This window comes from Physella acuta, unplaced genomic scaffold (assembly GCF_028476545.2).
Source record: "Physella acuta isolate Inbredline_101_S28 unplaced genomic scaffold, ASM2847654v3 ptg001429l, whole genome shotgun sequence".
In the NCBI taxonomy this organism is placed as follows: domain Eukaryota; kingdom Metazoa; phylum Mollusca; class Gastropoda; family Physidae; genus Physella; species Physella acuta.
The window spans coordinates 90,040-108,738 of record NW_026732944.1 but is presented as its reverse complement, the minus strand read 5'-3'; the positions used below and the strand labels follow the sequence as shown (position 1 = coordinate 108,738).

The 18,699-nt window shown below is 37.5% G+C and overlaps 1 protein-coding gene across 1 annotated transcript; it reads right to left on the bottom strand.

Annotated features, from left to right (window-relative positions):
• Positions 1-3,385: 3,385 nt before the first annotated feature.
• On the bottom strand, positions 3,386-17,040 carry LOC131927690 (broad substrate specificity ATP-binding cassette transporter ABCG2). Its single transcript, XM_059283450.1, has 19 exons — positions 16,830-17,040; positions 15,742-15,992; positions 15,551-15,610; positions 15,333-15,447; positions 14,671-14,823; positions 14,311-14,468; positions 11,094-11,245; positions 10,681-10,824; positions 9,734-9,766; positions 9,434-9,479; positions 9,186-9,294; positions 8,921-8,986; positions 8,582-8,667; positions 8,250-8,339; positions 7,020-7,144; positions 6,406-6,560; positions 5,443-5,532; positions 5,109-5,164; positions 3,386-4,554 (listed from the first exon to the last, which is right to left on the bottom strand). Exons 1-19 carry the CDS (start codon positions 16,938-16,940, stop codon positions 4,404-4,406), a joined length of 2,151 nt encoding a protein of 716 aa, XP_059139433.1. The 5' UTR covers positions 16,941-17,040; the 3' UTR covers positions 3,386-4,403.
• Between the last annotated feature and the right edge of the window lie 1,659 nt (positions 17,041-18,699).

Here is an 18,699-nt window from a genome sequence, read left to right as displayed (position 1 = left end):
GCAACGTACGTTTGTATGTTGGACGGTATGTTGGACTGTGTGTTGGACGGTACTCAACACGTGTCAGCAACTTACGTTTGTATGTTGGACTGTGTGTTGGACGGTATGTTGGACGTGTTGTACGGTATGTTGGACGGCACTCAACACGTGTCAGCAACGTACGTTTGTATAATGGACGGTCTGTTGGACGGTATGTTGGACGGTATGTTGGACGGTACTCGACACGTGTCAGCAACGTACGTTTGTATGTTGGACGGTATGTTGGACGGTATGTTGGGCGGTATGTTGGACGGTACTCGACACGTGTCAGCAACGTACGTTTGTATGTTGGACGGTATGTTAGACGTTATGTTGGATGGCATGTTGGATGGTATTTAACACGTGTCAGCAACGTACGTTTGTATGTTGGACGTCGTGTTGGACGTGTGTTGGACGGTATGTTGGACGTGTTGTACGGTATGTTGGACGGTATGTTGGACGTGTGTTGGACGGTATGTTGGACGTGTTGTACGGTATGTTGGACGGTATGTTGGACGTGTGTTGGACGGTATGTTGGACGTGTTGTACGGTATGTTGGACGGTATGTTGGACGGTACTCAACACGTGTCAGGAACGTACGTTTGTATGTTGTACGGTATGTTGGACGTTATGTTGGATGGTATTTAACACGTGTCAGCAACGTACGTTTGTATGTTGGACCGTATGTGGGACGGTATGTTGGACGTCATGTTGGAGGGTGTGTTAGAGGGTATGTTGGAGGGTGTGTTGAACGGTACTGAACACGTAGGTTTGTATGTTGGACGATGCTACCTGAATGTATAATATACTTCTTTGTTTCTATATAACTCAAAAGGTGTCGTGTACATATTATACGTTACTCAAAAGTTAGTTTTAACTCAAAACGTGGCGGTTGGTGTGATAATATTGTATGGGGAGTACTTCATTCGGTGTTACAAACACATTTATGACGTCACAGTGTTCTCAAACTAGTGTCACTAAGGCCTTTGAGACGTCACAGGGTATTAAAACGAGTGTCGCGAAGATCTTTGCGACGTCACAGGGGTACTAAAACGAGTGTCACGAAGATCTTTGTGACGTCACATGGGTACTAAAACGAGTGTCACGAAGATCTTTGTGACGTCACAGGGGTACTAAAACGAGTGTCACGAAGATCTTTGTGACGTCACAGGGGTACTAAAACGAGTGTCTCGAAGATCTTTGTGACGTCACAGGGGTACTACAACTGGTGCCATGAACACGTGATGGACGCTGCTCTATAAGGATACGCTGGGATACCAGAGCTACTGCGTGTTCTACACACATGGCACGGGCCATCCCCTTTAATTACTCACCAACTTAATTATTCTTTTTTCTCTGCGCTCCAACCTACTCATCTCTAGTCCACGTAGAAGATGGAACATCAACCCAAACAATCTGTGGCAGTAACCGCTAGACAGGCGAGTCCATCCACGTATCCGGTTACTGTGTTTCCTACCTGGTGTATTTTCTTTAGTTCTGTACCTACTAGATAAACAGGGGTACCGTGTGGTCTGAGGAAGATAGAATCGGTGGCGTGACTAGGTCGGGTGTCACGCTGTGCGGTACCTCGGATATATAAAAGCGATAGGGTTCTTAGACGTTTTCCTCCTGGGTGGTACTTGAAACTTCCGGGGTGCGGGGACACGGGTTAGATATATACGAGCCGACCCGCTGTGTATCATACGCCGCTATTTAGTCGTTTTATTTTCTACTTTTCAGTTATTCATAATTTGTGAATTCGACAGTACCAATGCTGCCACAGAAAATATTTGCTTTAAAACACTATCAGTAGGTCGTTAAGAACTATACTACCCCAACCCTACCCTACCCCCCCCCCCCCCCGTGAAAGCAGTCTCCTCTTAGTTACCTTCCCTAAGTTTAAAATCGTTTCAAACTAAATTATCTGCCCCTAATAGCCGTCACTAAACCCGGCTCTACGATGGTAAATATTTAGCGTGAACCACAGCTCACCAGACCATGTAGGGGTGGTGTGGTAGGGAGCACGCTTACCAGGGGCGGAACTACAGTGCCGCCAGACCCCGCAATGCGGGGGGGGGGGGGGGGCACGTCATTTAGGGGCCCACAGCCGACCATAATAAAAAAATTTATAGTTAACATTTTTAAAAAATTTCTTTCATTTTTGACTTGATGGTTGTAATGTAAAAAGATCTGCGGTTGGATTATCTTTAGACATCTTCTCATGCTCTTGTATATTCTTTTCCCCTTTGTTTTTAAACCACTGTGAAAGCCAAGTCCTCTTTCTCCTATAATAAAACTTAGCAAAGATAAGCAAACGTTCAAACCACTTTCATGACTTATTTCCCTTCTTTAAATTGTCAATAGGGGTGCTCATACGATCCTTTTAATAAATTTGTACTAAACAAATTAAAAAAACAATTACTTCTCCTAATTATTATTTTTTTATAAAGTACTTACTAAAGAATACCATTGTATAAAAAGGAAATGTTTTAGAATTAATAATATAAATACGAAAAAAAATAACAATAAACATAACACGAGACACCATTACTTTTACAAAGCTTTCACGGTTTATATACTTTTGACCGACTATAGGTGACTATGTCTTATAGCAGAAATAAATATAAGCTGATTTTTCAAATAGACTAATGCGCACACATACATGACAAGTTGATGTAATTTGCTTTAATTGGAAAAAAAAACACTTTTTTTTCAAAACCCGAACAGGCCAGCAATGAGTATCTTATGTTCGTATTTTGTGTTTGTATATATATATATATATATATATATATATATATATATATATATATATATATATATATATATATATATATATATATATATATATATATATATATATATAGGGGGGGGGCCTAAAAAATTTTTTTGCGGGGTGGCCCTTTTTTTCTAGTTCCGCCACTGACGCTTACAGCTTGTTTTCTAGCGTCTCCAAGAAGAGAATTATATATATAAATTTTCTAATAGAAATTCTACATTAATTTTTTTTTTAAATATATTTCGTGAATGGTATCAGTGGGCGTGCTCTGGTGTCAGTAATGACGACCCGTTAAATTATTAATAAAACTGTGGATTGTCTCTGTAACTACCAGATTGCGGTCTTGATGGTTCCTTCCCCCCCCCCCCCCTCTTACTTAAGTATATTAAATTCAATTAGTTGAACTGGTAAAATGTGACTGCGGGAGAGTTCATATGTGCTAACTTCAGACCCGCGGGGTAAAAGGGGCGTTTAGCTGGAGACAGCAACATCAGTCCTGAGATAAAACCTCTACATGTTATGGAAAATAAACTTCAACAACTATAAAAAAAAAACCATCACAGCTACGAAATAAAACCTCAACAACTATGTAAAAAAAACTGTAAAAAGATAATTTATTCATGTTACCGTCATGTTATTACATCAAAGATCATGTGACATGACTTTCAATGTCATACTTTTCTAATGCCATAATATATGACATTTCTACTCTGTTGCATAGAAGGAATGAACAACTTGAACTGGCACTTAACTTAATGTGCAAGATTTAAATAAAAATACATGTTTAGAATCAATCAACATTAGAGTATGTCACAGGCTTGACAGATGGTCCATACACTGACCTCCACACAAAGGTCACAGGCTGACAGATGGTCCATACACTGACCTCCACACAAAGGTCACAGGCTTGACAGATGGTCCATACACTGACCCCTAAAGGTCACAGGCTGACAGATGGTCCATACACTGACCTCCACACAAAGGTCACAGGCTTGACAGATGGTCCATACACTGACCCCTAAAGGTCACAGGCTGACAGATGGTCCATACACTGACCTCCACACAAAGGTCACAGGCTGACAGATGGTCCATACACTGACCTCCACACAAAGGTCACAGGCTGACAGATGGTCCATACACTGACCTCCACACAAAGGTCACAGTCTGGACAGATGGTCCATACACTGACCTCCACACAAAGGTCACAGGCTTAACAGATGGTCCATACACTGACCCCCACACAAAGGTCACAGGCTAGACAGATGGTCCATACACTGACCTCCACACAAAGGTCACAGGCTTGACAGATGGTCCATACACTGACATCCACACACAGACTAGTGGGGCTCAGAGGCCAGTAATACTGAGAGGAATGGTGGCTGGATGTCATTCAACTATAGAGTTGATTGCTTCACTGATGTGTGCTTGATGTTACAGGGATGTCTGCTGAATGTTACAGGGATGTCTACTTAAGAGGGATGTCTAATCGATGCAGCGTGAATGTTTGAAGGGATGTTTACATGCTGCACGGGATGTCTACTTGATGTTGCAGGGCGGGATGTCTACTTGATGTTGCAGGGGGGATGTCTACTTGATGTTGCAAGTGTGTCTACTTGAGTTTTTTGATCCTCCTAAGCTGGATGTAGGCCAGAAAGAGGTAACAGAAGATCATGATGCCCATCGCTGCCTCATTCAACCACAGGTCCCAGATTGTCTGGTAGGGGATTTTCTGCTGCTCTAGGTAGAAGTTGCCTGATATACTGGGGACATGAAAAAGTTGTTACAGCTTTGTAACCAAAAATATGGCTATTTTTTTAAATTTATCTGGCCATATCTGTCTGATATACTGGGGACATAAATGAGTTTCAGCTTGGTAACCAACAATATGGCTATTTTTATTAAAATTGATCTGGCCATAGTTGCCTGATATACTGGGGACAAGAAAAGTTGTTACAGCTTGGTGACCAAAAGAATATGGCAATTTTTATTAAAATTGATCTGGCCACAGTTGCCTGATATACTGGGGACATGAAAAAGTTGTTACAGCTTGGTGACCAAAAGAATATGGCTATTTTTATTAAAATTGATCTGGCCACAGTTGCCTGATATACTGGGGACATGAATGAGTTACAACTTAGTGAACATCAATATGGCTATTTTTATTAAAATTTATCTGGCTACAGTTGCCTGATATACTTCATCGCACTCCCATAGCATATTAATGTAACAAGACTAAGTGCTTGGAGGAAAGTAAATGGCTTGACTTCAAAAAACCCATCCTAACATTCATATTAGACTGTACAAGAGAGCTTACCACTGTGTTGCATTGTTACAGAACACTTGATCCTTCAACTCATTTACACTCAGGGCCTGGGGAATAATAAAATACCTGAGTAAATTCATTGATTTATTAATAAATAACTCATACAAGTTCTGAATAAATAAACCTTAAGTCTAAAGCTAGTTTCTTATACTTTTTTAGCATCAGACGAAGAAGAGATCACCTGTACATGTATCCCTAACTTAAATGTAGATTTTGTGATTGGTTTTCAACTCCAAAACAATTTGACTAGTCATAGGTGGCCCTCTGGTATACTTAACCTGTCCATTTCCCAACTATTATTTTCAGTGATTAAAATTCTACTTACATTTAAACTAAATCTGAATATACTAAGATACTTGATCCAGCTAATCCAGTCGCCAAGATCACCAACATTGATCAGCAGACCGCTAAACAGCTGCAAACAGAAACAAAAATTGTTATTTAAATCACAGTCGGTGGTGAAGGAAAATGTCAAGCAGTAAAAATAAAAAAAAGTAACCCCACAACAGTCTTTAGACACCAGCCAGGAAACAGAAGCCTAGACACTCAGATCTCTAAACTTACCACCCATAAACGTAGTACAAAGCCTAACACAACTTACCATCATAAAAACATAACACAAAGCCCAACACAAACTATCATCATAAAAACAAAGCCAAACACAACTTACCATCATAAAAACATAACACAAACCAAACACAACTTACCATCATAAAAACATAACACAAAGCCAAACACAATTTGTCATCATAAAAACAAAGCAAAACACAACTTACCATCATAAAAACATAACAAAGTGAAACACAACTTACCATAATAAAAACAGCACAAAACCAAGCACAACTTACCATTATAAAAACAAAGCCAAAAGAACTTACCATCATAAAAACATAACACAAAGTGAAACACAACTTACCATCATAAAAACATAACACAAAGTGAAACACAACTTACCATCATAAAAACATAACACAAAGCCAAACACAAAACACCATCATAAAAACATAGCAGAAAGCCAAACACAACTTACCATCATAAAAACATAACACAAAGCCAAACAGAACTTACCATCATAAAAACATGACACAAAGCCAAACACAATTTACCATCATAAAAACAAAGCCAAACAGAACTTACCATCATAACAACATAACACAAAGCCCAACACAACTTACCATCATAAAAACATAACACAAACCAAACACAACTTACCATCATAAAAACATAACACAAAGCCCAACACAACTTACCATCATAAAAACATAACACAAAGTGAAACACAACTTACCATCATAAAAACATAACACAAAGCCAAACACAGGTTGGCCAAGGCAAATATCCTGACTGTTGAGCTGATGGCGAATGACAAGGCTGAGGCTGCCAGGGCCGTCAGGAACAAGTTCAAGGTGAAAAAAAAGAAATGATCTACCCCAGGTCGAAGTCCTGAAAACAATTAGCATGGACCTAGTAAACAAATAATAAGACATGATCATGTAGATCAGGGGAGGGATGATAAATGTACAGGCTTAAATATAACTTAAGGGTAACCAGCCTTGTTTAATGAGTTACTTGTAATATTGTAGTTTAGCAGCATTCAGCCAATATAAACAGTTTACCTATTATAAATACACTACTAGCCTATGATAAACAAGATAAATGGTAAACCACTAACCTATCAAAAGTTAAACCACTCACCTATCATAAGTTGAACCATTCACCAATCATAAACTGAACCACTCACCTATCATAAACTAAATCACTCACCCATCATAAACTAAACTACTCACCAATCATAAACTAAACCACTTACCTATCATAAGATAAACCACTCACCTATCATAAACTAAACCACTCACCTATCATAAGTTAACCCACTCACCAATCATAACTTAACCCACTCACCAATCATAAAGTAAACAATGCAGGAAAAGATGAGTGCAGGGATCATCCTTAGAGGGATGACATCACAGAAAACTTTGGCTAGGAAATAGGCAGATACCCTGTAGAATCCACCCACATTTTCATGTCTGGGGACAGGTTGTTTTATCCATTTAGAAAATTAGACTTCAACTTACTACCACTGTCAGTAATTCATTTAGAAAATTACATGTCAACTTACTACCACTGTCAGTAATTCATTTAGAAAATTACAAATCAACTTACTACCACTGTCATTAATTCATTTAGAAAATTAGACTTCAACTTACTACCACTGTCAGTAATTCATTTAGAAAATTACATGTCAACTTACTACCACTGTCATTAATTCATTTAGAAAATTAGACTTCAACTTACTACCACTGTCAGTAATTCATTTAGAAAATTACATGTCAACTTACTACCACTGTCACTAATCCATTTAGAAAATTAGACTTCAACTTACTACCACTGTCAGTAATTCATTTAGAAAATTAAATGTCAACTTACTACCACTGTCAGTAATTCATTTAGAAAATTACACCTCAAATTACTACCACTGTCATTAAATCATTTAGAAAATTAGACTTCAACTTACTACCACTGTCAGTAATTCATTTAGAAAATTACATGTCAACTTACTACCACTGTCACTAAATCATTTAGCTACCAAATACATTTACTGCTGTGTGTAAGACCACACATCTACTAAAACACCACATATAATTAAAACTACTCTATCAGAGCTTGAGATCTATGGGGTAGATGAAATAGAGTTTATCAGTTTCTGTGACCTCGAGATAGTGTGGTCAGCACTATGCCGGATGAACTTACTTTCCCTAACATGGGTGGACAGGGATGTCCTATACACATGAGCCAGGATCAGAACTCCAGACCCTCAGGTTAGCAGCTGTCTGCTCTATCATCCCTACCATTCCATCCCAAAAAAACACTAGAAATAAAACTTACATAAAAATGGCCCTCTCTTTGATAAAAAGTTCCCATAAAAAAACATCAGAAATAAAACTTACATAAAAATGGCCCTCTCTTTGATAAAAAGTTCCCAAAAAAACAACAGAAATAAAACTTACATAAAAATGGCCCTCTCTTTGATAAAAAGCTCCCATAAAAACACAGCAGAAATAAAACTTACATAAAAATGGCCCTCTCTTTGATAAAAAGTTCCCATAAAAAAACATCAGAAATAAAACTTACATAAAAATGGCCCTCTCTTTGATAAAAAGCTCCACAGCCGACATGTTACCAAACACCTGGTTCATGATGATGAAGAAGAAAGCTCCAGCTCTAGAACAAGAATAAAACCGTTGGATGTGGCAATAGCTTGAACACTGGTGGAATTAATATAACAACAAAATGCTCTAATACTCTTGTGACAGCTTGTTGTGTATAAGAACTAATTTAGACAAAAAAAAGGTTTCTGTATAGTGCATGTTTTTTTAATTTTTGTGCTGATGGCTGCTGTTTGTTGTATAGATGGCTGTTTTTTTGTAGTACATGGCTTCTTAATTTCTTTTCAAGTAAGTCACCTGTTCTGTATCCCAGAATCCATTGAGTTACTGGTGTTGAAATAAACACCCCCAACAATCAGAGCAAAAATGGCAATAACAACAAACTGCAACATTAGAGTTAATTATCAGTGGGGTGTGGGGAGGTGTAAGGTTTACAACAAAACAACAGGTCACACGTTAGTCTGTCAAGACAGACTGCCTTTTTGTCAATATATGAGAAGGATTAAGTATGACAAGTATAAATTATGTCAAAGAAAAATTGAATTTGCCAAGGAAGAAAGATATCTACTACTGACAATAAGTAATGCGTTGTAATGAAATATTTCAGTCATTTCAATTTGAAAATTCATCCAATACCTGCATGATAGAAACTTGAGGGTTGCGGGCAATATTCTTGACACATCTTTTGGATACTGTCAACAGCTGAAACATTTTATTCAATTAATAAGCAGCAGCATTCTAGCTCATTAACAAACAAAACTAAATGGAACAAGTAGATCCATACATAAAACTAATTTTAGAAATTCCACACACACAAAAAAAAAAAAGGTCCACAAGGCTAACAAAATAAAATACACACACAAAAATTGGCCAGATGCACAAAAACTTATGAATGGTGTACCTGAACCCCAAAAGATGTTTTGTAATCCACTTTTCTTATTCGCACGACAGTTCCATTGTTTACATCTTGTTTATGGTTGTCTAGTATGGGCTTTAACTCATCTGTTATTCTGTACACATACAAGACATATGATTTGTTACAAAGGCTTTAACTCACCTGGAGATACATATCAACGTCATAATAGTAAAAGAAAGAGTGTTTGTTAGGTAGAATTAAAATAATTTATAGAATGTTTTTAAAAACCTTACAACTGAAACCATGATGACTGTCTGAACTTTTCCTTCAATGGATTGTCTGGAAAACAAATCATTGATCAGTAACACACAACATCAATTTAAGGTAGCTCTGCTTTAGGAGAATTAAGTTATGTTTACAAAACTTGATAATTAACATGCTGCAGAGTTTAGTGGTATATAAAACAAGGATGTGTTCTAGAGAATGAAGAAGAGTACAATAAACTGTGTGGTGGGCTGTTAAGTGGACCAGCTTTAAACCTATTCAACACAATTAAAATGCCTGTAGTAAACTGTGTACATCTTTATTCTTACCTTCTATACCGACTACATGATCTGTCAAGGCACCTACAAAAGACACAAATGTTAATCTTAGTAAAATAAAAAAACAAGTGTTTATTAATAGAAGAGATGAGAACAAATAAAATTGGGTGTGTTGTGTGTGAATGTTTGGTGGATGTGTTGTGTGTGAATGTTTGGTGGGTGTGTTGTGTGTGGATGTTTGGTGTGTGTGTTGTGTGTGGATGTTTGGTGTGTGTGTTGTGTGTGAATGTTTGGTGGGTGTGTTGTGTGTGAATGTTTGGTGGATGTGTTGTGTGTGAATGTTTGGTGTGTGTGTTGTGTGTGAATGTTTGGTGGGTGTGTTGTGTGTGGATGTTTGGTGTGTGTTGTGTGTGGATGTTTGGTGTGTGTGTTGTGTGTGAATGTTTGGTGGGTGTGTTGTGTGTGAATGTTTGGTGGATGTGTTGTGTGTGAATGTTTGGTGTGTGTGTTGTGTGTGACTGTTTGGTGGGTGTGTTGTGTGTGGATGTTTGGTGTGTGTGTTGTGTGTGGATGTTTGGTGTGTGTGTTGTGTGTGAATGTTTGGTGGGTGTGTTGTGTGTGAATGTTTGGTGGGTGTGTTGTGTGTAAATGTTTGGTGTGTGTGTTGTGTGTGGATGTTTGGTGTGTGTGTGTTGTGTGGGAATGTTTGGTGTGTGTGTTGTGTGTGAATGTTTGGTGGGTGTGTTGTGTGTGAATGTTTGATGGGTGTGTTGTGTGGATGTTTGGTGGTGTGTGTTGTGTGTGAATGTTGGGTGGGTGTGTTGTGTGTGAATATATTTAGTGTGTGTGTGTTGTGTGTGAATGTTTGGTGGGTGTGTTGTGTGTGAATATTTGGTGGGTGTGTTGTGTGTGAATACATTTTGTGCGTGTGTTGTGTGTGAATACATTTGGTGTGTGTGTGTGTTGTGTGTGAATGTTTGGTGTATGTAAAGAGATACCTGTATCATCAGCATGACTAGATGAGAGTGCCCCATCTCCCACAGCCTCATGCTTGTCTTGTGTGGAGGAGACAGCTGTAGAGTCTCCATTGATGACATCTAGGAAGAAATCTGAGGGGTTGTTGTGTTCCTCACAGATGTACCCTGGAATAGTCGCAGTGGTGACACATTAGCAGTTATTTAGATGGAGCTGTGGTGACACATTGGCAGTTATTTAGATGGGGCAGTGGTGACACATTGGCAGTCATGTGGACAGAATAGTGGTCACTATAAACAATCATTCAGTCAGATGATAATAGTGAGATGACAAAATTAAAATATGTTGAAGGTAGCTAGCAACCTAATGTTCTATTTCTCATAAAACATTTTTTAAACAATGACACAATAAATTCAAATGTTACAACACTACATACCAATAGAAGTAAAATAATCCAAGGCCTCGCGCGCCACGCCATGGTAGGCAACATCGCCATGAGACAACAGCATGAGGGAATCAAAGAGTCGGTAGATTGAGTAGCGAGGCTGGTGGATGGAGAAAATCACATTCCTTCCACCATCTGCTAGTCTGTATAGAACAAGAAATATCACATGAGACAACAACATGAGGGAATCAAAGAGTCGGTAGATTGAGTAGCGAGGCTGGTGGATGGAGAAAATCACATTCCTTCCACCATCTGCTAGTCTGTGTAGAACAAGAAATATCACATGAGACAACAACATGTGGGAATCAAAGAGTCGGTAGATTGAGTAGCGAGGCTGGTGGATGGAGAAAATCACATTCCTTCCACCATCTGCTAGTCTATGTAGAACAAGAAATATCACATGAGACAACAACATGTGGGAATCAAAGAGTCGGTAGATTGAGTAGCGAGGCTGGTGGATGGAGAAAATCACATTCCTTCCACCATCTGCTAGTCTGTGTAGAACAAGAAATATCACATGAGACAACAACATGAGGGAATCAAAGAGTCGGTAGATTGAGTAGCGAGGCTGGTGGATGGAGAAAATCACATTCCTTCCACCATCTGCTAGTCTGTGTAGAACAAGAAATATCACATGAGACAACAACATGAGGGAATCAAAGAGTCGGTAGATTGAGTAGCGAGGCTGGTGGATGGAGAAAATCACATTCCTTCCACCATCTGCTAGTCTGTGTAGAACAAGAAATATCACATGAGACAACAACATGAGGGAATCAAAGAGTCGGTAGATTGAGTAGCGAGGCTGGTGGATGGAGAAAATCACATTCCTTCCACCATCTGCTAGTCTGTGTAGAACAAGAAATATCACATGAGACAACAACATGAGGGAATCAAAGAGTCGGTAGATTGAGTAGCGAGGCTGGTGGATGGAGAAAATCACATTCCTTCCACCATCTGCTAGTCTGTGTAGAACAAGAAATATCACATGAGACAACAACATGAGGGAATCAAAGAGTCGGTAGATTGAGTAGCGAGGCTGGTGGATGGAGAAAATCACATTCCTTCCACCATCTGCTAGTCTGTGTAGAACAAGAAATATCACATGAGACAACAACATGTGGGAATCAAAGAGTCGGTAGATTGAGTAGCGAGGCTGGTGGATGGAGAAAATCACATTCCTTCCACCATCTGCTAGTCTGTGTAGAACAAGAAATATCACATGAGACAACAACATGTGGGAATCAAAGAGTCGGTAGATTGAGTAGCGAGGCTGGTGGATGGAGAAAATCACATTCCTTCCACCATCTGCTAGTCTGTGTAGAACAAGAAATATCACATGAGACAACAACATGAGGGAATCAAAGAGTCGGTAGATTGAGTAGCGAGGCTGGTGGATGGAGAAAATCACATTCCTTCCACCATCTGCTAGTCTGTGTAGAACAAGAAATATCACATGAGACAACAACATGTGGGAATCAAAGAGTCGGTAGATTGAGTAGCGAGGCTGGTGGATGGAGAAAATCACATTCCTTCCACCATCTGCTAGTCTGTGTAGAACAAGAAATATCACATGAGACAACAACATGTGGGAATCAAAGAGTCGGTAGATTGAGTAGCGAGGCTGGTGGATGGAGAAAATCACATTCCTTCCACCATCTGCTAGTCTGTGTAGAACAAGAAATATCACATGAGACAACAACATGAGGGAATCAAAGAGTCGGTAGATTGAGTAGCGAGGCTGGTGGATGGAGAAAATCACATTCCTTCCACCATCTGCTAGTCTGTGTAGAACAAGAAATATCACATGAGACAACAACATGAGGGAATCAAAGAGTCGGTAGATTGAGTAGCGAGGCTGGTGGATGGAGAAAATCACATTCCTTCCACCATCTGCTAGTCTGTGTAGAACAAGAAATATCACATGAGACAACAACATGAGAGAATCAAAGAGTCTGTAGATTGAGTAGCGAGGCTGGTGGATGGAGAAAATCACATTCCTTCCACCATCTGCTAGTCTGTGTAGAACAAGAGTTGTATACCAATGTTAGTCTATCTAATTAAAACAATAGAATTATCTAATTTGTAAACTTTAGATGATAGTGATAGCATTAATTATAGCATGGTACCAATTGTAGCATGATATTAATTGTTGTGTATCAAATGTAACATCCTACAGTAGCATGGTCGTAAAAAGCAATAGAATATAGCAAGATACTAGTTTTGTAGATGGTACCATATTCTAACTTGCTTTGCACCGTTTTTAGTCATAAAGGGTTAAAAGGGCAGATGAAGTAGAGTTCACTTGCTTCTGTGCCCTCTGTTTTTTAAGGGATAATGTGGTCAGTTAGTGCTCAGCTACCGTAACTTTTCATAACTGAACAGGTACCTATCAGAGCTTTCGGGATTCAGAGAATTGAACAAATTCAGGCCCAGAATAAAACTTGCGACAGTGTTAGCAATATGTCTGGTGATACTCTGATGCTGATTTTGAAACCAACACTCTCTCCAATGTTTTGACAACATACCTTTTGAGACCAACACACTCTCTCCAACGTTTTGACAACATACCTTTTGAGACCAACACACTCTCTCCAATGTTTTGACAACATACCTTTTGAGACCAACACACTCTCTCCAACGTTTTGACAACATATCTTTTGAGACCAACACAATGTTTTGACAACATACCTTTTGAGACCAACACAATGTTTTGATAACATACCTTTTGAGACCATCACAATGTTTTGACAACATACCTTTTGAGACCAACACACTCTCTCCAATGTTTTGACAACATATCTTTTGAGACCAACACAATGTTTTGACAACATAACTTTTGAGACCAACACAATGTTTTGACAACATACTTTTTGAGACCAACACAATGTTTTGACAACATACCTTTTGAGACCAACACAATGTTTTGACAACATACCTTTTGAGACCAACACAATGTTTTGACAACATAACTTTTGAGACCAACACAATGTTTTGACAACATACCTTTTGAGACCAACATAAAGTTTTGACGACATACCTTTTGAGACCAACACAGTGTTTTGACAACATACCTTTTGAGACCAACATAAAGTTTTGACAACATACCCTTTTGAGACCAACACAAAGTTTTGACGACATACCTTTTGAGACCAACACAATGTTTTGACAACATACCTTTTGAAACCAACACAATGTTTTGACGACATACCTTTTAAGGAGCAACATGACAGCATTGGCTGTACTAGCATCTAGGCCAGTTGTTGGCTCATCCAGGAAGAGAACAGGTGGAGAGATGATCAGCTCCATGCCTATGTTACATCTCTTCCTCTCCCCTCCAGACACCCCTCGGATGAATTCATTACCCACCTGCATCATAGAGAGCAATCTATTATTACATTGCTCGCAAATAGGAATCAACAGAAATACTGTGTAGAATAAATTATTTATTAATGTTAATTGTCAATTTGCCTGGAAAGCTCTTGTAAGCTGCCTATGTTCTAGGAGGGGCGACAGCCAAACCTAACCTGACCTAATTGTGAATTTAGTTAATGAAAAATTGATGGCCCACCTTTGAGTCAGCCACCTCGGTCAGACCCAGCTCGTAAATGGTTTGATTCACTCTTTCTCTCCTTTCAGACTTTTTAACAGACTTGGGCAGACGCAGTGTTGCTGAGAACTCAAAGTTTTCTCTCACTGTCAAAGTGCCCATCACAACATCATCCTGTGCCATAAACAAAAGAAGATTTAATTTAATATGAACAAAGTTCTTTTCCAAAGTCAACATGGTTAATTAAGATATCCAAAAAAAGGTAAATTCAGCCTCTAATATGAACATCCTTCATTTACCGAATCAAACGTTAATCAAGCTGTCCCAAAAAAAATGTGCTTTACATCTGATGTGAACATCATTCTTTTACCAAACTAAATGTTAGTTAAGAAAAAAAATTGTTTTCCGTGTAACTGGTATATCAACAACAGAAGAGATGACACCAAAACACCATGTTAATGAGTTGGTTACCTGTACAACATAACCCACAAGACAACAACAGAAGAGATGACACCAGAACACCATGTTAAATAAGTTGATTACCTGTACAACATAACCCACAAGAGAACCACATAATGTGACACAAGAACACCATGTTAAATAAGTTGGTTACCTGTACAACATAACCCACAAGAGAACCACATAATGTGACACAAGAACACCATGTTAAATGAGCTGGTTACCTGTACAACATAACCCACAAGACATTTGAAGTTATCAGGGGGAGGTAATCCATCCAGAAGTATCGTACCAGTCAAGCCCCTGGGGTCCTTCCTTCCGGCAAGCACATCTAAAAGTCTGTCAATTAAAATTCAACCTTTCAAGCAACATTCATTTCAGTTCTAAATTTATGTATAAAACTTGTTTCAATGTTTGAAGTTGAAGTTTTTGAAAAACTTACGATGACTTGCCACTTCCTGTTGGTCCTAAGATGGCATTCATGCCAGGTTTAAATATCCCACTGAAATATATAATTTTTTTTAAAGATTAGAAACAGTTAACTTTTTTCATTAAGAAAACCATTCAATATGTTAAACTTATTTTTAATAACAGAACTTAACTCTGTAACAAAATGAAGAAATAAGAACTTACCTGACATCCTTCAATATTTGTTTTTTCACACTTTTCCCGCAGGCTGTCAATTTCACATCCACCTCATAGTTTATGCTGTGAAAGCTGAGCACGCTTGAACTTTGACCTTCCTGGCTGGACAGGCGCTCCGCCCGCAGCCTGGCGTTTTCCTGCCTGTCAAACAGCCGGTTGTTGGAGGAGTTGTGTGTGGCGCCATACTCATCCTGCCCATTCTCAACCACGTTTTCAGCTCTCTTCCCTAGCAGACTTTCCTGTGGACAATAAATAGATGCATCAGTAAAATAACAGCAGCTGTCTGTAAAACGCAAACAGAAAAAATGGGCAACCTTTGATTTACTTAATCAATCCTTCAACATTAGTAAGACTCAGAGATTCACTAATAGAAGGAGGGAGGTAATTCAACAAAATTCTAATGGTAAACTTAAAACCTAGAGTGATAGTGACATAGAAAATGTGATTTTAAAACAGAACAATTCAGTTAACCCATACTATTAATTAACTACCAAAAAGAGTTTTTTTCAGCATTCAACACAATGCAACATAATCCAAATATTAAAATACTCTATTCATATTTTCTCTTACTATCAAGTTACATACCAAACATTATCAATATAACAACCAGGTCAAAAGCACTTGACAGCAAACAGCTAAGTTAGCAACCACGACTGTGTGACAGGGCAGAAGACAGGGAAAATGTCAACCAACACAATGACCTACTTTGTGACAGAAAATATCAACCAACACAATGACCTACTCTGTGACAGAGAAAATGTCAACACAATGACCTACTCTGTGACAGGAAATGTCAACACAATGACTTTCTCTATGACAGAGGAAATGTCAACCAACACAATGACCTACTCTGACAGAGAAAATGTAAACACAATGACCTACTCTATGGCACAGATGTCAACCAACACAATGACCTACTCTGTGACAGAAAGTGTCAATCAACACAATGACCTACTCTGACAGAGAAAATGTCAACACAATGACCTACTCTGTAACAGAGCAGCAGACAAAAAGAAAATGTCTTAACTGTCAGAAGTTAAATCAGTATATGGACAAAATAGACACTGTTAGCTCACAGGATGCTTGATGTAACTGATGACTGACACAGCTATTCCATCCTCTTTTCTAGTATCAGAATGATTAACAATTTTATCCAGAGAGAGAGTGTTAGTATCCGACTGAAACATGGCTAGATTTTTAGTTCAATGCTACAATAACATTTTAAGTTTAGGTTGACTCTATTCTTTCTTTTTTTATCAGTACAGATAACGCTGAAGCTGTTTGTTCAAAACTACTTAAACACACACTTATGTCAATAACTTGTTACACAGAAATGTCAAGCTTCAATGTATTCATGGATCTCAGAAAATAAAAATTAAACTGTTTCATAAAAAGATTGTCTGCTCCATTATTGTGATGATTGTTTTATAGGGCATTTAGAGCCAAGCTAATATTTATAACAATTTAATTTGTTTTAAAATATTTTTAGCTGCGAGACCGAGAACGAAAATAGGTCAAGCTGATAACGTCAAGTGTGTATTTGGTTGTAGAAATTTGAACTAAACGTTTCATTCTAACTTTTTCTAGTGTTTGCAATGAGGTGAATGATATGATAAGATAAATACAAGAAACAAGTCCATGCGCACTAAGTAAGGTAATAAAAGTACCTAAATTTATTTACAATCAGCAGCATCTTAATCTGAATCTAAATGCATACAGAACTTTTTTAGCATTATATAATAATAATAGCTTTACAGAATTATTTTAGCTTTATAGAATTTGTCTTATATCTTAGAATAATATTTTAAGCATTAAAAAAATTATTATTTATTTGTTTATATTCACCTTCTAGCCTAATTATCCATTCATGGAAAAAACTGGAATGGATTGAAAGAGTTAACGGAAATGTTCATGCCAAGGTCAAGAAGGGAAAAGTAGAAAATGTAATGACACAACCTCCAAGCAGTACTTCACCAATCAAATATGCTTTATCTGCTTTAAATCTTTGGACACACAGTAACTCTTTTACATGGAGTTAGACATATTGATGATACTTTGTTAATTAAAAGCAAACTTTGGAGATGTCATTTGTAAAATGTAAATGATCTTTAATGAATAAAAGCTAGGACTAGGTCTCCAATTCATAATCTTGTCATTAACAGGTGCATCATAATTCAGTGACTTTTTAAAATGAGAGACTATAATGATTACTGAAAGATGTTCAAGAATGTAAATAGAGCATTAAAAAATGTGTTATATATAGATTTTTGTAAATAAATTGTAAGTATCCTCTATATTTGTTGTTATGTACTACATTTATATAGGCCAATATAGATGTCTATTAACAATACAAAAAAGATTATAAATTAAGTTTATTTTGATTTATTGTTATTTAATGATAATTAAAAATGTAAATACATATAGGCTATATAAAGTTATAAAATATGAACAATTTTAATGAAGCTGCATTGCATATATATTTGACTAGAATCTATCCTGAATATGATCTAGAGACTCAAATTTATAAATAAATAGGGCCTAGTTTTTTACACGTTTATTTAACAATCAATTAAAATCTATTAAAGAACAAAAATACTTCACATTGACTGGTTACCAACAAAAATCTTACCATATCAATTTTTTTTTAATTGTCTTGTTTCTTGAAAGGCTAAATCAACTTGATCTTCCTACAGCTAGTTCACTATTTGCATTGTATTTGTAACTATTTTTCTAACTAGAATAATAATATTAAAAATTGAACAGTTATTAAATCAACTAATTTCCAAACTTTATATGTTAAAAAATGTTTTTTTAAAAACTGCATTAAAGAACTTTTCGTAACCATCAATGATGAACATTTCTCAATAAAAGGCAAATTAAATTTTTTTTAGATTTATAGAAAAGTAACGATCTATCTTTCTTTTAAAAAGATGACTACTTTGGTTT

What these genes read in the sequence shown, in the direction of transcription:
- LOC131927690 (XM_059283450.1), bottom strand. Translation starts at nt 16,940, where the DNA reads ATGTTTCAGTCGGATACTAACACTCTCTCTCTGGATAAAATTGTTAAT. An exon ending in CCGAGGTGGCTGACTCAAAG is followed by an intron (nt 14,469 to 14,670) that starts GTGGGCCATCAA and finishes TCTATGATGCAG; the next exon opens with GTGGGTAATGAATTCATCCG. An exon ending in AAACATCTTTTGGGGTTCAG is followed by an intron (nt 8,987 to 9,185) that starts GTACACCATTCA and finishes AAAATGTTTCAG; the next exon opens with CTGTTGACAGTATCCAAAAG.